This window comes from Salvelinus alpinus, chromosome 37 (assembly GCF_045679555.1).
Source record: "Salvelinus alpinus chromosome 37, SLU_Salpinus.1, whole genome shotgun sequence".
NCBI lineage: Eukaryota > Metazoa > Chordata > Actinopteri > Salmoniformes > Salmonidae > Salvelinus > Salvelinus alpinus.
Window position 1 is genome coordinate 9969813 of NC_092122.1, and position 20212 is coordinate 9990024.

General features: G+C 44.1%; 1 protein-coding gene and 1 long non-coding RNA gene across 4 annotated transcripts in view; one reads left to right on the forward strand and one right to left on the reverse strand.

The window, feature by feature from the left end:
• The window catches only part of LOC139566112 (coiled-coil domain-containing protein 136-like), a 44934-nt gene extending 32024 nt beyond the window's left edge, over positions 1 to 12910 (reverse strand). For all 3 annotated transcript variants that reach the window (XR_011673055.1, XM_071387040.1, XM_071387039.1), the window contains exon 1: positions 12771 to 12910. Coding sequence is in view for 2 of the 3 variants with exons in the window: in XM_071387040.1 (XP_071243141.1) it covers positions 12771 to 12822 (52 nt within the window). In the remaining variant the exon portion in view is untranslated. The remainder of the gene's footprint in view (positions 1 to 12770) is intronic.
• Positions 12911 to 12992: 82 nt separating this feature from the next.
• Positions 12993 to 14546, forward strand: LOC139566113 (uncharacterized). Its single transcript, XR_011673056.1, has 3 exons — positions 12993 to 13115; positions 13873 to 13980; positions 14355 to 14546. It is a non-coding gene; the product is annotated as an uncharacterized lncRNA (long non-coding RNA).
• The last annotated feature ends 5666 nt before the right edge of the window (positions 14547 to 20212 follow it).

Genomic DNA, 20212 nt, shown 5'->3' on the forward strand with positions numbered 1-20212 from the left:
CTTTTGGAGATGGCTGCTGTCTGGTTAGTATAGAGCAGGGGTACTCAAATACTATTTGAGAAGGTCCGGACGGATATTGTAATTTATCGGTGTAGTAACAAACCCCCACCAAGCGATCCAATGCGACCCCAAACTGTTCACACCCCTCTTGTTGGTGGAGAAAATGTTGCAGTTTTAAAGCTAAGTTCCTGCAATTCTACACATTTTGCCATCTTATGTGTGTTTATACAATGATACGCTACATGACCAGAAATATGTGGACACCTGCTCGTCGAACATCCCATTCCAAAATCACGGCCATTAATATGGAGTTGGTCCCCGCTTTGCTGCTGGGAAGACTTTCCACTAGATGTTGGAACATTGTTGCGGGGACTTGCTTCCATTCAGCCACAAGAACATTAGTGAGGTCGGGCACTGATGTTGGGCGATTAGGCATGGCTCGCAGTCGGAGTTCCAATTAATCTCAAAGGTGTTCGATGGAGTTGAGGTCAAGGCTCTGTGCAGGCCAGTCAAGTTCTTCCAAACCAATCTCGACAAACCACTTCTGTATGGACCTCGCTTTGTTGCCAAAGGCATTGTCATGACTGAAACAGGAAAGGGCCTCCCCCAAACTGTTGCCACAAAGTTGGAAGCACAGAATCATCTAGAATGTCATTGTATGCTGTAGCGTTAAGATTTCCCTTCACTGGAACTAAGAGGCTTAGCCCGAATCATGAAAAACAGCCCCAGACCATTATCCCTCCACCAAACTTTACAGTTGGCACTATGCATTGGGGCAGGTAGTATTCTTCGTCCATCGGACTGCCAGATGGTGAAGCATGATTAATCCCTCCAGAGAACGCGTTTCCACTGCTCCAGAGTCCAATGGCGGCGACCTTTACACCACTCCAGCCAAAGCTGGGGGCTCAGCCATGGAAACCCATTTCATGAAGCTCCCGACGAACAGTTATTGTGCTGACATTGCTTCCAGAGGCAGTTTGAAACTCGGTAGTGAGTGTTGCAACTAAGGACAGACGATTTCTACGCGCTTCAGCACTCGGTGGTCCCGTCCTGTGAGCTTGTGTGGCCTACCAGTTCTCGGCTGAGCCGTTGTTCCTCCTAGCCATTTCCACTTCACAATAACAGCACTTACAGTTGGCCAGGGCAGCTCTGGCAGTGTAGAAATTTGACGAACTGACTTGTTGGAAAGATGGCATCCCATGACAGTGCCACGTTGAAAGTCACTAAGCTCTTCAGTAAGGCCAATCAGCTGCCAATGTTTGTCTATGGAGATTGCATGGCTGTGTGCTCGATTTTATACACCTGTTAGCAACGGGGTGTCCACATACTTTTGTATATATATATAGTGTACCTGAGTGACACAACAAAATCAATGGGGGTCTCCTGTTGGTTGAGGCCCCCATGGGCACATAATCTGGCCATGGTAACTACAACAGTTAGATAGCTGGTTAGTTAGCCTTACATACCTACCTAGCTAACATGGGCTGGTAGTTGATCAACTGGAAATTCCTGACAGGTTATAAATAGCTCTCTAAGGTATGTCAGTGAATGACATAACAAGAGGGAATCTGCCCATGCACTACCAAATTTCAAAATTGCACCTTGTGAATTCTACTATTACAACTCTCAACAGCATTAAATTGAAAGCACGACTGAGATCAATCAGGACCTGAGGTCCGTATTGATCCGTTTCTGGGTCCGGGTGTAGACCACGGTCTGCCTATTGAGTATGGCTGGTATAGAGAAACTAAAACAAATACATTATTAACAACTTTTACATCTGCTGAAAGCTAAAACTCTACATGTCAAAAAAAAAAAAGCTCTTAATTGTCCTGCTGTGACCTACTACCATTGAACAGGACTCGCTAAGAAAACACATTTCTTCAATACCGCTACAACCGGACGTGACTTTTAGTAGCAGGTTAGGAGAGCATTTTCGCTAACCCTTACCCTTTTCCTAACCTTAACTTAACTGTCCTAACCTGTTAGGTAATTCTCCTAACCTGCTGCGAAAGTTCTAATCTGCTATTAAAAAGTCACTTCCGGTGGAAGCTGTATCGAAATGGCTGTTTTAAAGGGAATCTTAACATCGAACCACCAAGTTTATTTCACATTTTGTTTTCAGCATCAACTATAACATTGTCACAAACAAATTTAACTTTTCATGCGAATAATTATTCTTTGCATATAAACAATATGCGCATTTTCCCACCAGAGATGTGTTTTCATCAAATTGACTTGCAGATAAAAGGTTGTGCGTGATAACTTAGTGCACATACAAAAACCGAAAAAACTTTTACAATTAAATTCCCATGTACTGAATAAAAACTACAAGTTAAATAGGTTTCCATCGCATTTCCCACTCTACTGATGGCTTTCTCACACAAAATCCAATTTGTAAGTCGCTCTGGATAAGAGCGTCTGCTAAATGACTTAAATGTAAATGTAAATGTAAAATGTTGCGTTATATAGTGAATGTGCCCACTCTGGTATTGGTACTGCTCTCTAGCCAACAGCTCTCAGATATTGTACGGTTAAGGGTATTGCCTACACATGATGAGATTTATGAACAAAAGAGCAAGACTATTTTTATTTGTTGAATGGCTGCCAAGCATTGATCATCATGTCACCAGAATAAAACCCTCAATATTTATTGGAAAGGAGCATCAAGATCATCACTGTGCACTTTCACCACCCTGTGAAGTTCATCGTCACTTATTTCATCTGTAGCCTAAAACTGCAGGATTTCCTGACGAGTTGTAAGTGGGAGGACCACAGAACATGTCATGACTCCAAGTTTACTTTCATTATTTTATTAATATTAGTGTATGTTTCCACCGCCACATAATCCATTTTACTGACACAAAAAGATCCCACCTTGTTTTGTCGACGTTTGGAAAGTTTACTAACAAATTAGGTGTTTCCATCAGGCCTGTCGTGACATTTTCTATCCGACATGTACTTTACTCGCATAAAAAGGTTGGATGGAAACCCACTGGTCATTGTGTGCAAAAAAATCCTTTGTGTTTCCCTAGTGCTGTGTTCATGTCATTACACTGGTGGGTGGATAAAATGAAACCTAGACAGGCGTGTAGCCAACGAGTAGCTTGCCAGGGATATGCAGATGACCTTGATGGGATTTACAACCTCACAAGGAGGAAGGAAAAGAGCCATTGCAGCTTGGACAAGTGCATTACCTGCTTCTGGTGAACAGATTCATTTATTTGCTTTTAGCATGACAAATGGCCACGAAATATGTTTTTGAGGAGATTGAAAGAGAAAGTGAGACTGAATATGACTCGACGGGAAGTGATCTGGCTCGGGAGAACAGATGGATCGGTCAGTAAAAACATGCATGAATAGCTAGCTAACGTTAGCTGGTTTCAGTAGCTAGCTAGCCATGCATTTTGTTTTATGTTGTTTTATGTGATTTAGGTTATAGCTAATATTGGATATAAACAACAATAGTAGTTTTATATTGTTTGCTGTTAAAATGTGGATACATATAGCATTATTTACTTTGGAGACGAATGGCCACATGGCAATGCCCCATTGTCTCCAAAGTTACCTGTGCTCCAATTGTTTGCATTGTGTGTGTGTTCACACCTCTGTGTGGCACTCTCCAGACAAGCAGTTCAGACTGGGTTATTTCTTGTAGTAGGCTGTATTGCTTTACAGTACAGTGTTAAACGTCTGGTGTTATACTTTGTATTCCATGTTATAGAGAAGCTTCTCAGGAACACAGAACACTATTTCATGAGGATAGGACTTACCATTGCTAAGATCTTATTTTCAAGTGATTGAAAAATGTCACAGACAGGTCAATGTTAATCCCTGGTCAATAATGACACCAAATCACCTGTCTGGATTCTTAAATTCAACACGTTTTGTCCAATATCTCAAGATAGGGTGGTCATATTGTTATGACATTTTCAAGGCTGATGGAGAACACAGAGATTATTCAAATTAAATGAAAATTAAATATTATGCAAATTATACACTTAATATACACATTAGGCAGTACAGAATAGATAATTACAGTAATTTAAGCCCAATCATTTAAGGTAGGGTGGTCATATTATTAACACATTTTCATGCTTTATGCAAAACTGAGAGTACGTAACAATTTCTGAAATTAGAATACAACTTTTATACTATTTTATGCTAATTAGATACTTCATATGATAATAAGCCTGTACAGAATGTAATAATTACAGCATGTTAAGCTCATTCATTTAAAGTAAGGTGTTCATATTGTTAACATATATTGTCGAGTAAGGTGCCATCCATGTGTGTGTATGCACACATGCACACATACATACCAGGGATGGTAACAAAGTACATATAATTGGGATTCCATGGTAATGAACAAAAATGGTTACTATTTACCAATTAGTAACTGTTAGGTTGTATATATATCACTGTTATATTGTATTCAGTAGGCCAACTGATTAGAGTGACAAATAATACACCCAACCCTGTGCCCATCTGCCACCTGCATATACACAGCCTAACACAGACACACACTTCTCAGCACCCCGACCAAAACACCACGTCACACACAGCCTAACACAGACACACACTTCTCACTAAGTCTATACTGTAACACAGAAGGCTACTAGTCTAATAACATAGCTTACTTCTAAAGCAGGAAACACACCGAGAATCTCACTGCCGAAATGTACTTATCACAGTGGGAGGCCCTTCCTTCTCTTGCTAGACAAAAGCGTTACCTGCTGCGTGCCGACTTGGTAGCGACCAACCTACCGATTCAACTTGTAGAATTACAATGCTCATCAGTAACTTTGAACCAATCAGAAAAAATAGTGAATTTTCTCTGTACATCCACAGATGAGCCAGTCACACTTCATATGAAATGGGTAGCTAGCTAAGTGCACAGACACAGTGCACAAAACATGAAATACTTCCTCCAAGCTAGCTAACCACTGTATCTAGTATTGACATAATAATGAAATCACAATGGATTAGCTAGTTTACCTGAAACTGCTGAGTTAGTGCAGTGTCGTTAGCTAACATTAGAGAGCATCCCAAATGGCACTAGGGGAAAGGGGGATACCTAGTCAGTTGTACAACTGAATGACTTCAACTGAAATGTGTCTTCCGCATTTAACCCAACCCCTTTGAGTTAGAGAGGTGCGGGGGGCTGTTTTAGCATCCACAGCACCCGGGGAACAGTGGGTTAACTGCTGTTCAGGGACAGAACAACAGATTTTTACCTTGTCAGCTCGGGGATTCGATCCAGCAACCTTTTGGGTTACTGGCCCAACGCTCTAACCACTAGGCTACCTGCCGCCCCTTACTATTACCTATATACTGTAGTTCACTACTTTACATAGACCATAGAGCTCTGGTCAAAAGTAGTGCACTATATAGGGAACAAGGTGCCATTTGGGACGCAGATTGTCATTCGAAACAGGATATTTCATAGCGATTGCCAGCCAGGATACACATCCACATCCACAGACCTCAAACCATTTCCAGAATTGTCTCAAAGCAGCAGAAGCAAATTCAGTCTACAGACCTGTTCCAGTCAGACTTCTAGTGACTAGATGAGGGTATAGTGATGAACTGTTAGTTTGACAGATATTGCCTTTAAATGGGTCATAATACAGAGACAGTGTAAGAATTCAGTACTCAGCTACACTGATAATTATCCTGTTAGACAGCAGCCCACACACACCAGAGAGAGAGAGAGTAAACACTGAGTTTAAAGAAGGTTATACTGTAACTAGACAATCAGCTCTCATGACTGTACTTTTGGTTGACCTCTGTTACAGACACACTCCTACAATTAGCTCTGTGTACTAAGCAAGGATGGGTTGATGAGTTGAGGTTGATGAGTTGAGGACGGGGGGGGCAGGTTACTGGCAGGAAGGAAGGGAAGGCTCAAGAGGCCTCGTTTTTGCTGGAGAGATGGACAGAGAGGGTAAACCCAGGTAATGGGTCACGATCCTGAATTTTTCATCTCCAGTCACATCCAATTACAGATGACAGAGGAGAGGAGACAGGCTCTAATAGGAGGATGCAGAGGCAGAACTATGGCTGCAACTGTCTCCCTGTGTGTGTGTGTGTGTGTGTGTGTGTGTGTGAGAGAGAGAGAGACTGCAGTAGAGTAGTGTGTTAGTGGGCCATGGAGGCGTGATGGTGGGAGGATGAGGTTGGCACGCGCTGGGCTCTGTGGGTGTTATACATGGCATATGTGAAGAGAGGGAGAGGAGGGGTGCAGCTGCTGGGGGTGGACAAGTAGAGACGGGAATTGGTGAAACCAGTGGGTATTGAGGGAAGGAAGAGCTATGGGTGTCGATGGTTCTTCAAAGGCATATCAGGGGGGGGGCAGTGCACATACTTATGGAACACCAGCACAGCAGAGCTAAAGGACAGGGGAGTCACTGACACAACATGGAAGACGTGTTCTAGAATGTCGCAGTCAGATCAAAGGAGATTGAGATGCAGTCCTTCTCCGTCCTTCTCCCAGTGTCTCCATTGATCCTCTACCTCTCTATCGAACTCCTTAGAGGCCGTCTGTGCAGGAAGTAACATCTTTGGGTGATTTGTCAGTCAAATCAGATGAGGGGGGAGCGAGAGAGAGAGATGCTGTGTGTTTGTCAGTACTTTGTAGTGAGAGTGGAGAAACACTGTAGTCATTTCTGTAGCTGAATAAACTGGGCCATCAGCACACACACAGAGAATGAACCACACACAGACACACAGAGAATGAACCACACACACAGAGAGAGAGAATGAACCACACAGCATAAGCTTACATACTCCGAGCCATCACAAAGCAGCTCTGAAGATCACAACGGACTTTGGCTTTGATCAGAGACAGCATTTTACAGAGAGAACTCCCGGGACTCTATTTCATCTGGGTATAGCTAGCTGTACCTAGCTCAAGTCCTTCAGACTAGCTACCAAACCCAATCAACTAGACCAGCTATGGCTAACTCACAGCTACAACAGCTAACTAGCCCCATCCACTCTGCCAGAGCAGCTTTGGCTAACTCAATTTATCTTGAACAGCAAGTCAACACAGACAGCTGTGGCTAACCCAAACTCACCTGTACATACTGTAACTACAATACTGTCTCACCTCTACCTGTTAAACTCTGTCGCAACTACACCCAGTGTTAATTTTTTCAACGAAAAACACCTATTTTTCAGAAGAAATTGACAAGACTATAACTAAACAAAAATTATTTTTCATTTCAGTTATCTCTGTGACTAAAATCTGACTACTAAATGTACTGGATAAGTTTTTAGGTGAGATTGAGAGCTTTTCATTGATAAGCACCATGAATATTAGCAGCACAGATGCACAGAGCAGTTCTGTTCAGCAGTCTAAAGGACACGCCACACCCGGAACACACAGCCTACATCAGCTGGTGCGCTGCAGAGGAGCAAGCGATGAGTGGCTCCGATTATACACATCGTGAAGCCGACTCTCTTGCTTCCCCGTGGCTAACCAGTCACCACCAGTCTTCTAGTTAGCTACCCTTTGCATGGTTAAGAAAGAAGCTTCTTTACTAAATGAAAAACAATAGCAGCATTGAGTTTAATAGTGAAACAACAGTCTAGTTATGTTTTTCTCTCCCTCTAGTATAGAAAAGTAGGTCGTCTTTGAAAGTGTGGTCTCGTTCAAGCCCCCCACTTTCCCCACCGCATTTCATAGCCAGGTTCTGCAGCCACCGTAACCAAGTCTCTCTCTTTTCCTCAGAGAAAACAGCTTGATTCTAGCCTTTACCGTTTAAAAGATATGACCCATATACCAGCTCTACCTTTTTTCTTTCTATCGTGCATTGGTGGGCCGCTTTTTACAGTCATAAAGCATATTGCGGGCTGTTCTAAAACTGGACTACTTCCGGACCGAACCTTCAACCATTTGTTTAGGCTACACCAACTACACCAGCTATAGCTAACAACCTGGGATGTAACGTTTTGGAAAATTCTGATAGAAATATGCTACTGTATGTAGAACAAACATGCCTCTCTGACATGTTGAATAAGGAATAACGTCAGTTCTATTCATGGAATTTTCAATCTGCAACGTGGCTCTGGTAACGTGGCTGTTCAGTTGCAAAACATTCTCGAATGTAAAAATATCTAAGACTAGACTAAATAAAATAAAAAAGAGTGCAAAAATTAACACTGCCTACACCTGTTAAAACTACAACATTGTACCTGCTATAACCACCCACTGCACAACTCACACTCACCTCAAATATAGTATGTCCTGGCTACTTAACATAAGGAACCATACATGTGATTAGACCATGCTAAAATGAATGTTACTACAAGCTTCACTCCGTTGATCTACGTACATGTGTGTGTGCGTGCGTGTACGTGGGTGGAGTGGGATTTTTGGTAACATGATATCCTCGCCGGTCCCTCTACCATTTACACTCCAACGTTTTTTATTTTTGTCTTAACATTTTGTGAAGGCAAGGAAGAGTCGCCTTTCCTTGCTAGTAGTAGCTAGGTGGCAGCCTGGCTAGCTGGCTTTAGCGTTGCTAAAAACATAGCGAGCTAGCTAGCCTTTTTAGCTTCCCACATCCCATGTGAAATAATCAGATTTATAATTTTATAAATATTTTTATACTTGGTGGTGTAACCTAAAACATTATTCCAGTTTGATAGGCTCCTTGTGTATTCATTCCCATATCAGCTCAAATATAAAATGTTATCATGTTTTGGTCGTGGAGAAAAAACAGTTACTGAGATTTATTTGGTTTTAAATGCAAAATAAGCTACTTTGATGAATAGCCTATGTAGCATATAGATCAGATCAAGAAACCAAGCGACAAAACTTTTCAGGTAGTAAAAAAGTATGTTGAATGCCGGAGTGTATTACAAGGAGCCGTCCCTTTTGTAACAAAAAACATTGCAACACTCCAAATATTGCGTCTGCATAGAGCTTGTAGTAATTGGCTCAAAGGCCAAACTTAACCTGTGGACCAATGGTCAGTCATACACTATACATAGGCTAGTTATCATAAAGCAAGTTTTTTTAGAAGATGGTCCCGAGGAAAATGGCTGACGTTTTACATTCTCCCAACCGATTGTGCTATTTTGTTCGTTTTTTTGTGTTTTGTGTAACTTTTTTAAAAACTTATTGTAAAAAAAAAAAAAGAATTACATAATGTTGCTGCTACCGTCTCTTATGGCCGAAAATAACTCCTGGATATCAGAACAGCGATTACTAACCGCGGACTAGAATAAACTTTTTCCTTTAACGAGTCCGACGAGAAGGATATCCTGCTTTCACTGGAACAGGCCCAGATCCACGCCTTTTGCATGAAGAAAAGACACAGGAAAAGGAGAATCTGAGAATCCGTAGGCAAGCGAGTAAACTCCCTGCCATCCGTTCTTCTTGCTAACGCGCAATCATTGGAAAATAAAATTCATGACCTACGATTAAGATTATCCTACCAACGGGACATCAAAAACTGTAACATCTTATGTTTCACCAAGACGTGGCTGAACGACGAAACGGACAATATAGAACTAGCGGGATTTTCCATGCACCGGCAGAACGGAGATGCTACCTCTGGTAAGAAGAGGGGTGGGGGTGTGTGTCTATTTGTCAATAACAGCTGTTGCGCGATGTCTAATATTAAAGGAGTCTCGAGGTATTGCTCGCCTGAGGTAGAGTACCTTATGATAAGCTGTCGACCACACTATCTACCAAGAGAGTTCTCATCTGTATTATTTGTAGCCGTCTATTTACCACCAGAAAGCGAAGCTGACACTAGGACCGCTCTCATCCAACTCTATAAGGCCATAAGCAAAGAAGAAAATGCTCACCCAGAAGCGGCGCTCCTAGTGGCTGGGGACTTTAATGCAGGCAAACTCCCCCGCCTTCCATTTGGCAAATCTGACCATAATTCTATCCTCCTGATTCCCGCTTACAAGCAAAAACTAAAGCAGGAAGTACCAGTGACTCGCTCAATACGGAAGTGGTCAGATTATGCGGATGCTACACTACAGGACTGTTTTGCTAGCATAGACTGGAATATGTTTCAGGATTCATCCAATGGCATTGAGGAGTACACCACCGCAGTCATTGGCTTCATCAATAAGTGCATCGACGACATCGTCCCCACAGTGACTGTACGTACATATCCCAAGCAGAAGCCATGGATTACAGGCAACATCCGCATCAAGCTAAAGGCTAGAGCTACCGCTTTCAAGGAGTGGGAGACTAATCTGGACGCTTACAAGAAATCCCGCTATGCGCTCAGATGAACCATCAAACAAGCAAAGCGTCAATACAGGATTAAGATTGAATCCTACTACATCGGCTCTGACGCTCGTCGGATGTGGCCTGGCTTGGAAACTATTACGGATTACAAAGGGAAACCCAGACGCGAGCCTACCAGACAAGCTAAATGCCTTGTATGCTCGTTTTGAGGCAAGCAACACTGAAGCATACACGAGAGCACCAGCTGTTCTGGATGACTGTGTGATAATGATCTTGGTAGCCAATGTGAACAAAACCTTTAAATAGGTCAACATTCACAAAGCCGCTGGACCAGACGGATTACCAGGACGTATACTCAAAGCATCCGCGAACCAAATGTCAAGTGTCTTCACTGACATTTTCAACCTCTCCCTGACTGAGTCTGTAATACTTACATGTTTCAAGCAGACCACCATAGTCCCTGTGCCCAAGGAAGCAAAGGTAACCTGCCTAAATGATTACCACCCCGTGGCACTCACGTCGGTAGCCTTGAAGTGCTTTGAAAGGCTGGTCATGGCTCACATCAACAGCATCCTCCTGGACACCCTAGACCAACTCCAATTCGCACACCGCCCCAACAGATCCACAGATGACGCAAGTTCAATCGCACTCCACACTGCCCTTTCTCGCCTGAACAAAATTAACACCTATTTGAGAATGCTGTTCATTGACTACAGCTCAGCGTTCAACACCATTATGCCCATGAAGCTCATCAATAAGCTAAGGACTCTGGGACTAAACATCTCCCTCTGCAACTGGATTCTGGACTTCCAGACGGGCCGCCACCAGGTGGTAAGAGTAGGCAACAACACGTTTGCACGCTGATCCTTAACACTGGGGCCCCTCAGGGGTGTGTACTTAGTCCCTTCCTGTATTCCCTGTTCACCCACGACTGCGTGGCCAAACACGACTCCAACACCGTCATTAAGTTTGCTGATGATACAATAGTGGTAGGCCTGATCACCAACAACGATGAGAAGGCCTATAGGGAGGTCAGACAACTGGCAGTGTAGTGCCAGGACAATAACCTCTCCCTCAATGTGAGCAAGACAAAGGAGCTATTCGTGGACTACAGGAAAAGGCGGGCCTAACAGGCCCCCATTAACATCGACGGGGCTGTAGTGGAGCGGGTCAAGAATTTCAAGTTCCTTGGTGTCCACATCACCAACAAACTATTATCGTCCAAACATACCAAGAAAGTCGTGAAGAGGGCTCAACAAAACCTTTTCCCCCTCAGGAGACTGAAAATATTTGGCATTGGTCCCCAGATCCTCAAAATGTTCTACAGCTGCACCATTGAGAGCATCCTGACCGGTTGCATCCCCGCCTGGTATGGCAACTGCTCGGCAAGGCGCTACAGAGGGTAGTGCGTATGGCCCAATACATCACTGGGGCCAAGCTTCCTGCCATCCAGGACCTATACAATAGAGGAAAGCCCATAAAATTGTCAGAGACTCCAGTAACCCAAGTCATAGACTGTTTTCTCTGCTACCGCACTGCAAGCGGTACCGGAACGCCAAGTCTAGGACCAAAAGGCTCCTCAACAGCTTCTACCCCCAAGCCATAAGACTGCTGAACAATTAATACATTCGCCACCGGACTATTTACGTTGACCCTCCCTCCCTTTTGTACACTGCTGCTTCTCGCTGTTTATTATCTATGCATAGTCACTTCACCCCAACCTACATGTACAAATTACCTCAACTAACCTGTACCCCCGCACACTGACTCAGTACCGGTGCTCCCTGCCTTGTTATTGTTATTCTTATTGTGTTACTTTTTATTCTAGTCTACTTGGTAAATATTTTCTTAACTCTTCTTGAACTGCACTGTTGGTTAAGGGCTTGTAAGTAAGCATTTCACGGTAAAGTCTACACTTGTTGTATTCGGCGCATGACACAAATAAAGTGATTTGATTTGATAAAGGATTCACACAGAGGTCATAGGTTACATTACAAATACATAGGCTGAATGTCCAATTCAAACAAAACAACATGATGTTTAATGCCAGGAAAACCCCTGGGGATTTGAAAGCTGAAAGAATGCATACAGAATTCCCATTGTTCTGATGATTGACTATTTACCCAGCATCAGCATTTATATTTGGATGTGTAAATCCAATATTTAAATCATATTAAGAGTTTATGAATGTAATATTCACAGAGCTCTGTGATCCAGCTAGCTTACAGTCTCTGCTGGATGACGTCCCTGAGTAGTGTCACTATGGAAGGCTGGCAGGCTGTCTCTCCATCCCTCTGAGATGAAGCCTCTCTGTTAATCCGTCTGTTCTGGTAAACACAGGCCTCGCTGACTGGCTAACACAAACACACAGACACACAAACAGACACCCACACACATACACTGGCAGAGCCTTTATGGCTCACACACTCACGAACACAACATTTGTGTGTACACATCCATAGAGTCATTGGTATGTAATACACACACATAGGCACACAAACAACACACACATGATTGTGTGATAAGCACACACACAAACACACACACTAACCTGCAGGGTCCATGACCTCCTCGATGACCGGTGGCAGGCGTAGTCCGTCCATGGTTGCCCTGGCGACTCAGTGTGGGGGATTAGGGGGGAGGTGTCGTGTGGGTCCAGATGCTCTCTTGCACTGCAGAGGTCGAGTGATGGATGAGTATAGGGGGACCAGGGCAGAGAGAGACAGGGGGAAGATGACGCAGACGAAGCCCAGGAAGGCTCCTCACGCTCCGGGTAGACTCAGCCGCAGCAGCCCCTCCATCCTGGAGGTGAGAGAGACGCACGGACGCTGGAGAGCAAAGAGACAAACTGAGCGAGGGTCCGCAGTCTGAGATGCATGCAACAAAGAGACAAACGGTACAGCTCTCTCTCTCTCTCAAACTCACTCAGATGCTGCACAATTCACTCTCTAGACCTCCTTTTGTTTTCATACTGCACTCATGTCTCCTTTTTACTTGAGCTATTATTCTATAACCCTTTCCTGTCCTTTTCTCTCTCTCTCTCCCTTTACCACTGGCCAATTCTCTCTCTCTCATTTGCATGGTTGGTCCCTCTACTGGTTTCTCTCCCGTCTCGGTCTGGGTATCAAGCACGTTTGATGCCCATGCTTTTGCATCCCATCTCTACCTCTCCCTCTCTATTTCCCTTTATCTGCTCTTTCTGCTTCTTTAACGACACGGGTCAAATCAAAGGCATCCCTTTCACCGTCTAGCACACGTATCTGTAAGCGTAAATAACAAGTAAATATAGACACACACACACACACTGTATTTACCTTTAATGAGAGTCAGACCTTGGAGCTCTGGATGCTGACAACCTATTCTCCTGCAGCTTGCAATTCATTTCCGTCGGTCGTTCACTCCTCCCTCCCTCCCTCCCTCCCTCCCTCCCTCCCTCCATCCTCTCTCTCTCTCTCTCACACACTCTCTCTCTCTCCCTCCCTCCCTCCCTCCCTCCATCCTCTCTCTCACACACACACACTCTCTCTCTCCCTCCGATTCTCTTTTCTCGTTGTGTTAACTATGCAGGCCTCATTAGTAAAGGTTCTCATACTAAATACTGCTGTCTGATTAATTCCTCTCCTTCTATCCTCTCCTTCTATCTTTCCTTACAGATTAAAACGGCTTAACCCTTCCCTTACCTGCTGTTGGTCCGTCAGCTGTGATCAATGAACATAGCTATTTTCATCCAGCCATCGAACCTGAACAAGAGAGCACAGATTGTAAGTCATGAATACACAATGAACTTATGATGCGAGTGATTTAACCCTTCGCTGCACTGAGGACAGGTACTGGGAGAGAGACTGATGAGGTAGGACTCTTGTGGGTTCTCACAGCTGCAGTGTACCTTCAGAGAGACATGAAACACTACGGGGGAAATATGTACAGGTTTATGTTATCTGTCATTCTGCAAGGAGCGTTTTGTAATATCTACAATGCCTTTAAAAGCTTTGTGTAGTGTCACGGCTCCTCCTCTGCAGTGCAGGGGGCGGTTCCTCCTGCAGGCAGAGGAGGGTCGTTAGTGATTGGAGCCACCTGGGCTCAGGGTATAAAACTGTCACTAATCACTTCTCTCTCTCTCTCTCTGCTCCTCCAGGTATGCTCATGATTTGTTTGTTCCTTTGTAGTTTTGCATAGTTTTCACTCAGTCATGTTCACACACACTTATTCACGCATCCATGCACTTTACATACACCTTACATTATGATACTTCCACACCTCATTCCTTTTTCTTAGTTTTAAGTTAATAGTTTTGTTTATAATAAAGAACACTTTTAATTGGCCTATACCTGTTGTTCGTGCCCCCTCATTTTTGTCACAGGCTATGAGCTGGCTTGTGACAGTAGCAAGAACCTTTAATATTCATGACAATCAGAATGGCATCAAATGGAACTAAAGTAGGCTACTTGTCAGTGCTGATTATTCTCAAACTATTCATTACGAATTTTGATCAGTCATGGAAATAAAATTGCTGAAAACAAATTGGCTCCCAATTTAAAAAGAAGATGAAGAACAAGCTATGAAGAAAAAATACTGAAGTTTTGGTGAAGGTAAAGCCAACTAGCGCAAAGATACTATTGCGATATTGTCAAAACGATAAGATATATCGTCAAAAAAGTAAAAATGTAAATAATTATGGTATCTGTCATTCGGCAAGCCTTTGAAAGCTTTTCTCCTTCGTGTTGCAAGAACCCTTAACATTCATGGCTATCAGAATGTCATCAAATGGAACCGTAGTAGGCTATTTGTCAGTGTTGATTATTGTCAACAGATGTAACTATGTGCTCTCAGCTTTGACATGTTGTCATTGTGAGCACAAAGGTCATGAAGTAACAAACTGAGTAACACTCCACAATACACAATGACTCACAACAGGCAGGCCTCACGTTATAAAAATGGAACTGCGACGAGCTCAGAGCATCACACGAATCGAGGCGGATGGGTTGCTAGGCAACCAAGTCCACTGGACCGCATCACATGAAATAGGCTAGATGCAAATTGTTCAAGCTAAAAACAAAACTACAGAGAAGTGTAAACATTCTTAACAGTCAAACCTCATCTTTCCTTGTGAGATGTTGACTGTTCAAGATGGTCCTTACTAGCCAATGACTAAAAGTTTTAGGAAAGACTACAAAAGTTCAATGTTGACTTTGAAGGATTTTTCATCTTTACCACAACACCCTGGTATCCTCTGCCCTGTGGGTTTTTTCTCTATCAGATGGTGAGTCAGTAAACCTGACTACTGTGAGTGTGACTGAGCTGCTGTGCATCGCTGTGCAACACTGCAGCAGAAGTTATATAAGGCAGGCTTTCAGAGGACCAGAGAGAGAAAGAACACTACTGAGTGAAAGGAAGAGGGAAGGGAGTGTACCCAGAATTATGACAAATGGCATAAGTAGAAGCTAGCAACACATATAGGTATTGCTCTCACCACTGTGGCGCAAGGAGTGGAGGTGTCTGCTGTGTGCTATCCTATAGGAGATGCTATGAATGCCATGCTACCATCATCAGGAGGTAAGTGGGGACATATTAACACACATGGATGCACACACAAACACACACACACACACACTTGATAACCATGTCCTGGAGGACCCTGTGTCCTGCTGTCTCCAGAATATCTCCTCTTCCCACCCACACACACACACACACACACAGGTATAAAGACAAGAAAACAAGCAGGCTGTGAAAAATAGCCTAACCTTGCTGTGGGCTAAGACAGGATCTTCCAGTCTCACCTCTCATCACTGCCCTAGCGTCGCTATGGGCTAAGACAGGATCTGACCGCCTCTTCTCTTATCACTGCCCTGACCTCGCTGTGGGCTAAGACTGGATCTCCCAGTCTCTCCTGTCATCACTTCTCTGGGAAACACAGACGTTCACATTTAAACAGGCAGGGAAATGGAGTGTGTCCATTGCCATTAAGCCAGGTTTATGCTAACACACACACAAACACTGCAGGTCCATTTGGTAAAAAGGAGTTGTGGCTCGGAGAAAACATCAACACCATAAAAAAGGCATATCCTCTAATTGTTTTTCTGTTTCCTATTTCCACCAGCCATAGGAGCAGCTGACAGATTTGCTCCATATCAAAACACGGGCAACAGTTTACAGTCAGGTGCCCCAGTTAGCATGGGAGAGAGTGAAACTGGGTATTCCCAGCTGGAGCGCGGTTGCCCTGGGCGCAAGACATAGCACTCTGTTGGAAACACATTGTGACCTTGTTCGACACAGCTGGGCCAGAGTTGGGATCAACAGAAGTGTCATTACAATACCCTTTCTATATTATATATCTATATTAATATGCCTTAGTACCATAGTGAGGTGAAGGAATATTATTGTACCTAAGGAGGTTCTAGTAGTGAAAAAACGTGGAATGTGTGTAATAACTATATTTTCTGTGTTTTAAACCAGCATGGCTATAATAAATCAAATCAAATTGTATTCGTCACATGCTACGAATACAACAGGTGTAGACCTTACAGTGAAATGCTTACTTACAAGCCCCTAACCAACAATGCAGTTTAACAAATACGAAAAAGAAATAAAAATAACTAATTAAAGAGCAGCAGTAAAATAACAATAGCAAGACTACATACAGGGGGTACTGGTACAGAGTCAATGTGCAGGGGAACCGGTTAGTCGAGGTAATTGAGGTAATATGTACATGTAGGTAGAGTTATTAAAGTGACTATGCATAGATCATAACAGAGAGTAGCAGCGGTGTAAAAGAGGGGGTGGGGGGGAATGCAAATAGTCTAGGTAGCCATTTGATTAGATGTTCAGGAGTCTTGTGGCTTGGGGGTAGAAGCTGTCTAGAAGCCTCTTGGATCTAGACTTTGCTCTCCGGTACCGCTTGCCGTGCGGTAGCAGAGAGAACAGTCTATGACTAGGGTGGCTGGAGTCTCTGACAATTTGTAGGGCCTTCCTCTGACACCGCCTGGTATAGAGGTCCTGGATGGCAGGAAGCTTGGCCCCAGTGATGTACTGGGCTGTACGCACTACCCTCTGTAGTGCCTTGCGGTCGGAGGCTGAGCAGTTGCCATACTAGGCGGTGATGCAACCAGTCAGGATGCTCTCGATGGTGCAGCTGTAGACCCTTTTGAGGATCTGAGAACCCATGCCAAATCTTTTCAGTCTCCTGACGGGGAATAGGTTTTGTTCTGCCCTCTTCACGACTGCCTTAGTGTGCTTGGACCATGTTAGTTTGTTGGTAATGTGGACACCAAGGAACTTAACGCTCTCAACCCGCTCCACTACAGCCCCATTGATGAGAATGGGGGCGTGCTCGGTCCTCCTTTTCCTGTAGTCCACAATCATCTCCTTTGTCTTGATCACATTGAGGGAGAGGTTGTTGACCTGGCACCACATGGTCAGGTCTCTGACCTCCCTATAGGCTGTCTCGTCATTATCGGTGATCAGGCCTACCACTGTTGTGTCATCGGCAAACTTAATGATGGTGTTGGAGTCGTGCCTGGCCGTGCAGTCATGAGTGAACAGGGAGTACAGGAGGGGACTGAGCACGCTCCCCTGCCTTTATTTAACTAGGCAAGTCAGTTAAGAAAAAAATGATTATTCACAATGGCGGCCTACCCCGGCCAAACCCTAACCCGGACGATGCTTGGCCAGTTGTGCGCCCCCCTATGGGACTCCCAATCCCGGCCGGTTATGATACAGCCTGGAATCGAACCAGGGTCTGTAGCGACACCTCTAGAACTGAAATGTGGTGCCTTAGACTCCTGCGCCACTCTGGAGCCCTAATGTAACCACTTATGAGAATGGAGAATTATGGACGCTTATAGTTAGTGTCATAACACCTTCTAAAGCTTGTTATAGAATGTGTACTCCATAGAATGTGTTACCAAATATGTGCGTGTGTGTGCGTGTGTGTGGCTAGAGAGTGGTGTTCCCTTCCCATGTCCCCCCCAAAGAGTATTAGCTCACTCTCCTTATTGAGGGTAAGAGAATCAACACAAACCAAACTACACGTTTTACAGAACAGAGCAACCCTGTCCTATAGGCTACACTGCATTAGCACGAATGTCCATTGTGTAACTCAAAAGGAATATTATTTGAAAGCACAAACAACTTAACTTCATTACATTATAGGCCTAAGCCTAATATTGACAATCTGATAATAGTTCTCCTATATCACACATGTACAAGTGCACTTTTTTTGTTGCATATCCCTACTCCTCCTGAGACACGCTCAGAGAGTGGGGTCAGAGACAGGGACCAGGCATTATTGACAGCGACCCTGGAGCAATTAGAGTTAAGTGCATTGCTAAAGGGCACGTCAACAGATTTTTCACCTCGTCAGCTCTGGGATTTGAACCAGTGACCTTTTGGTTACTGGCCCAACGCTTCTAGCCGCTAGGCTACCTGATATCTGCCATAGAGTAAGGCATCATAATCGTGGTGATGGCATCATAAATAAAGTCCTGTGATATTCTAGAATTTTGACAGTGTATATCCCGGGAAACAGAACGCTCAAATGCGCTTTTTCACCAAAAAAGACACCCTAAACTTCATAACACAAACTGCCCTCATAAGGTAAACACGGCTAAGTATTACAATGTCTCTTAAGAAATCTTCCCAGCGTTTGGCTAGGATCCAGGAAATGCTGGGCGAGATAGGTAAGGCTTTTTTACTTTAAAAAGTCAAGTTTGTTTGTAAAAAATGGAAGTCAAAATAAATAAAAAATATATGTTTTGCCTAATAGTTTTAGTCTGTCTTATTTTGAAAACACATAAAACATCCCGCTTCGCCCTGGCTTGCTGCCCTCAGCTGTCCACGTTGTGAAGAACGAGAGGAGGTCATCTGGGCCTTCAGGTGTGGGGAGGTGCCTGAAGCCTGGATGTCCTCCCTCTGTCCTCTCCAGACCAAGGGACCAGTCCGCCAAAGACTGCCTGGAGCTGAAGGACATCTAGGCTTACGTGCTAGTGGACGTGTGGGAGCCCAACATGGAGGCCCTGCAGTAGGTCAGTGTCCCCTTTTCTGCCTCCTCCTCTTCCCCCAGAGAGAGAAGCAGCAAACCTGGCCACACCCAGATCTGGAGAAAGGAGAGGCGCCCTGACCCCTACAGCTGCTACTCCAGGTCCAGCCATGTTGAGAGGCATAGGGGGAGCGAGGTGATGCGGCCTGGCTTCTCTGGCGAGAGACACAGCCACCGTGACCCTCACACCCACCACTCCTACCAAAGCCACATGGAGAGAACCAGCAGGACTTCTGCTCCCAGCTGTCCAAGTCCCGTAAGAGGAGCAGGGAGGGTCGGGACGAACTTCAGGTTTCCTCCAGCTGCAACAGTAACAGAGTTGAGCACTCAGCCTACAGCATGGTGCACCCAAGGCACTGAAATGACTTTGAATTAGATATTTTCTAATTAGTTTAATTTAGAGCTAAATATGAGTTACTTGTTGTTTAACTCTTGAGTGTCTGCCTGATATATTCTCCCAAAAGCATGCACATATTGTTAATATTCGCCTGTTGTGGAATTGTTAGATATTACCTGTTAGATATTGCTGCACTGTCGGATCTAGAAGTACAAGCATTTCACTACACTCGCAACATCTGCTAACCATGTGTATCTGACCAATACAATTTGTGTGCGATCAAATAAAACATTCCTCAAACATTTGAAGATAGGCCTAAGTGGGCAATAGGCTAATATGGTTAGCAAGTTTAGCGCAAAGGGAGTGCGACACAGACTGTGAAATGACCTGGATACTGCAGCCCTGTAGTCTGCTCAGCATATTAATTAAACATGGAAACCATAGAGAGGGAGAAACATATGTGTTTTACACAGAGAGAGAGAGAGAGAGTCAATGAAGAGCGAAGAAGAAAAAGATGGGGTGGCAAGGAGAAGTCACTGACAGAAAGAGAGAAGGAGAAAGAAAGTGATTGAGACATGAGGTGGTTGAGTGAGGGATAGTGTTGACAGAGAGAAGGAGAGAG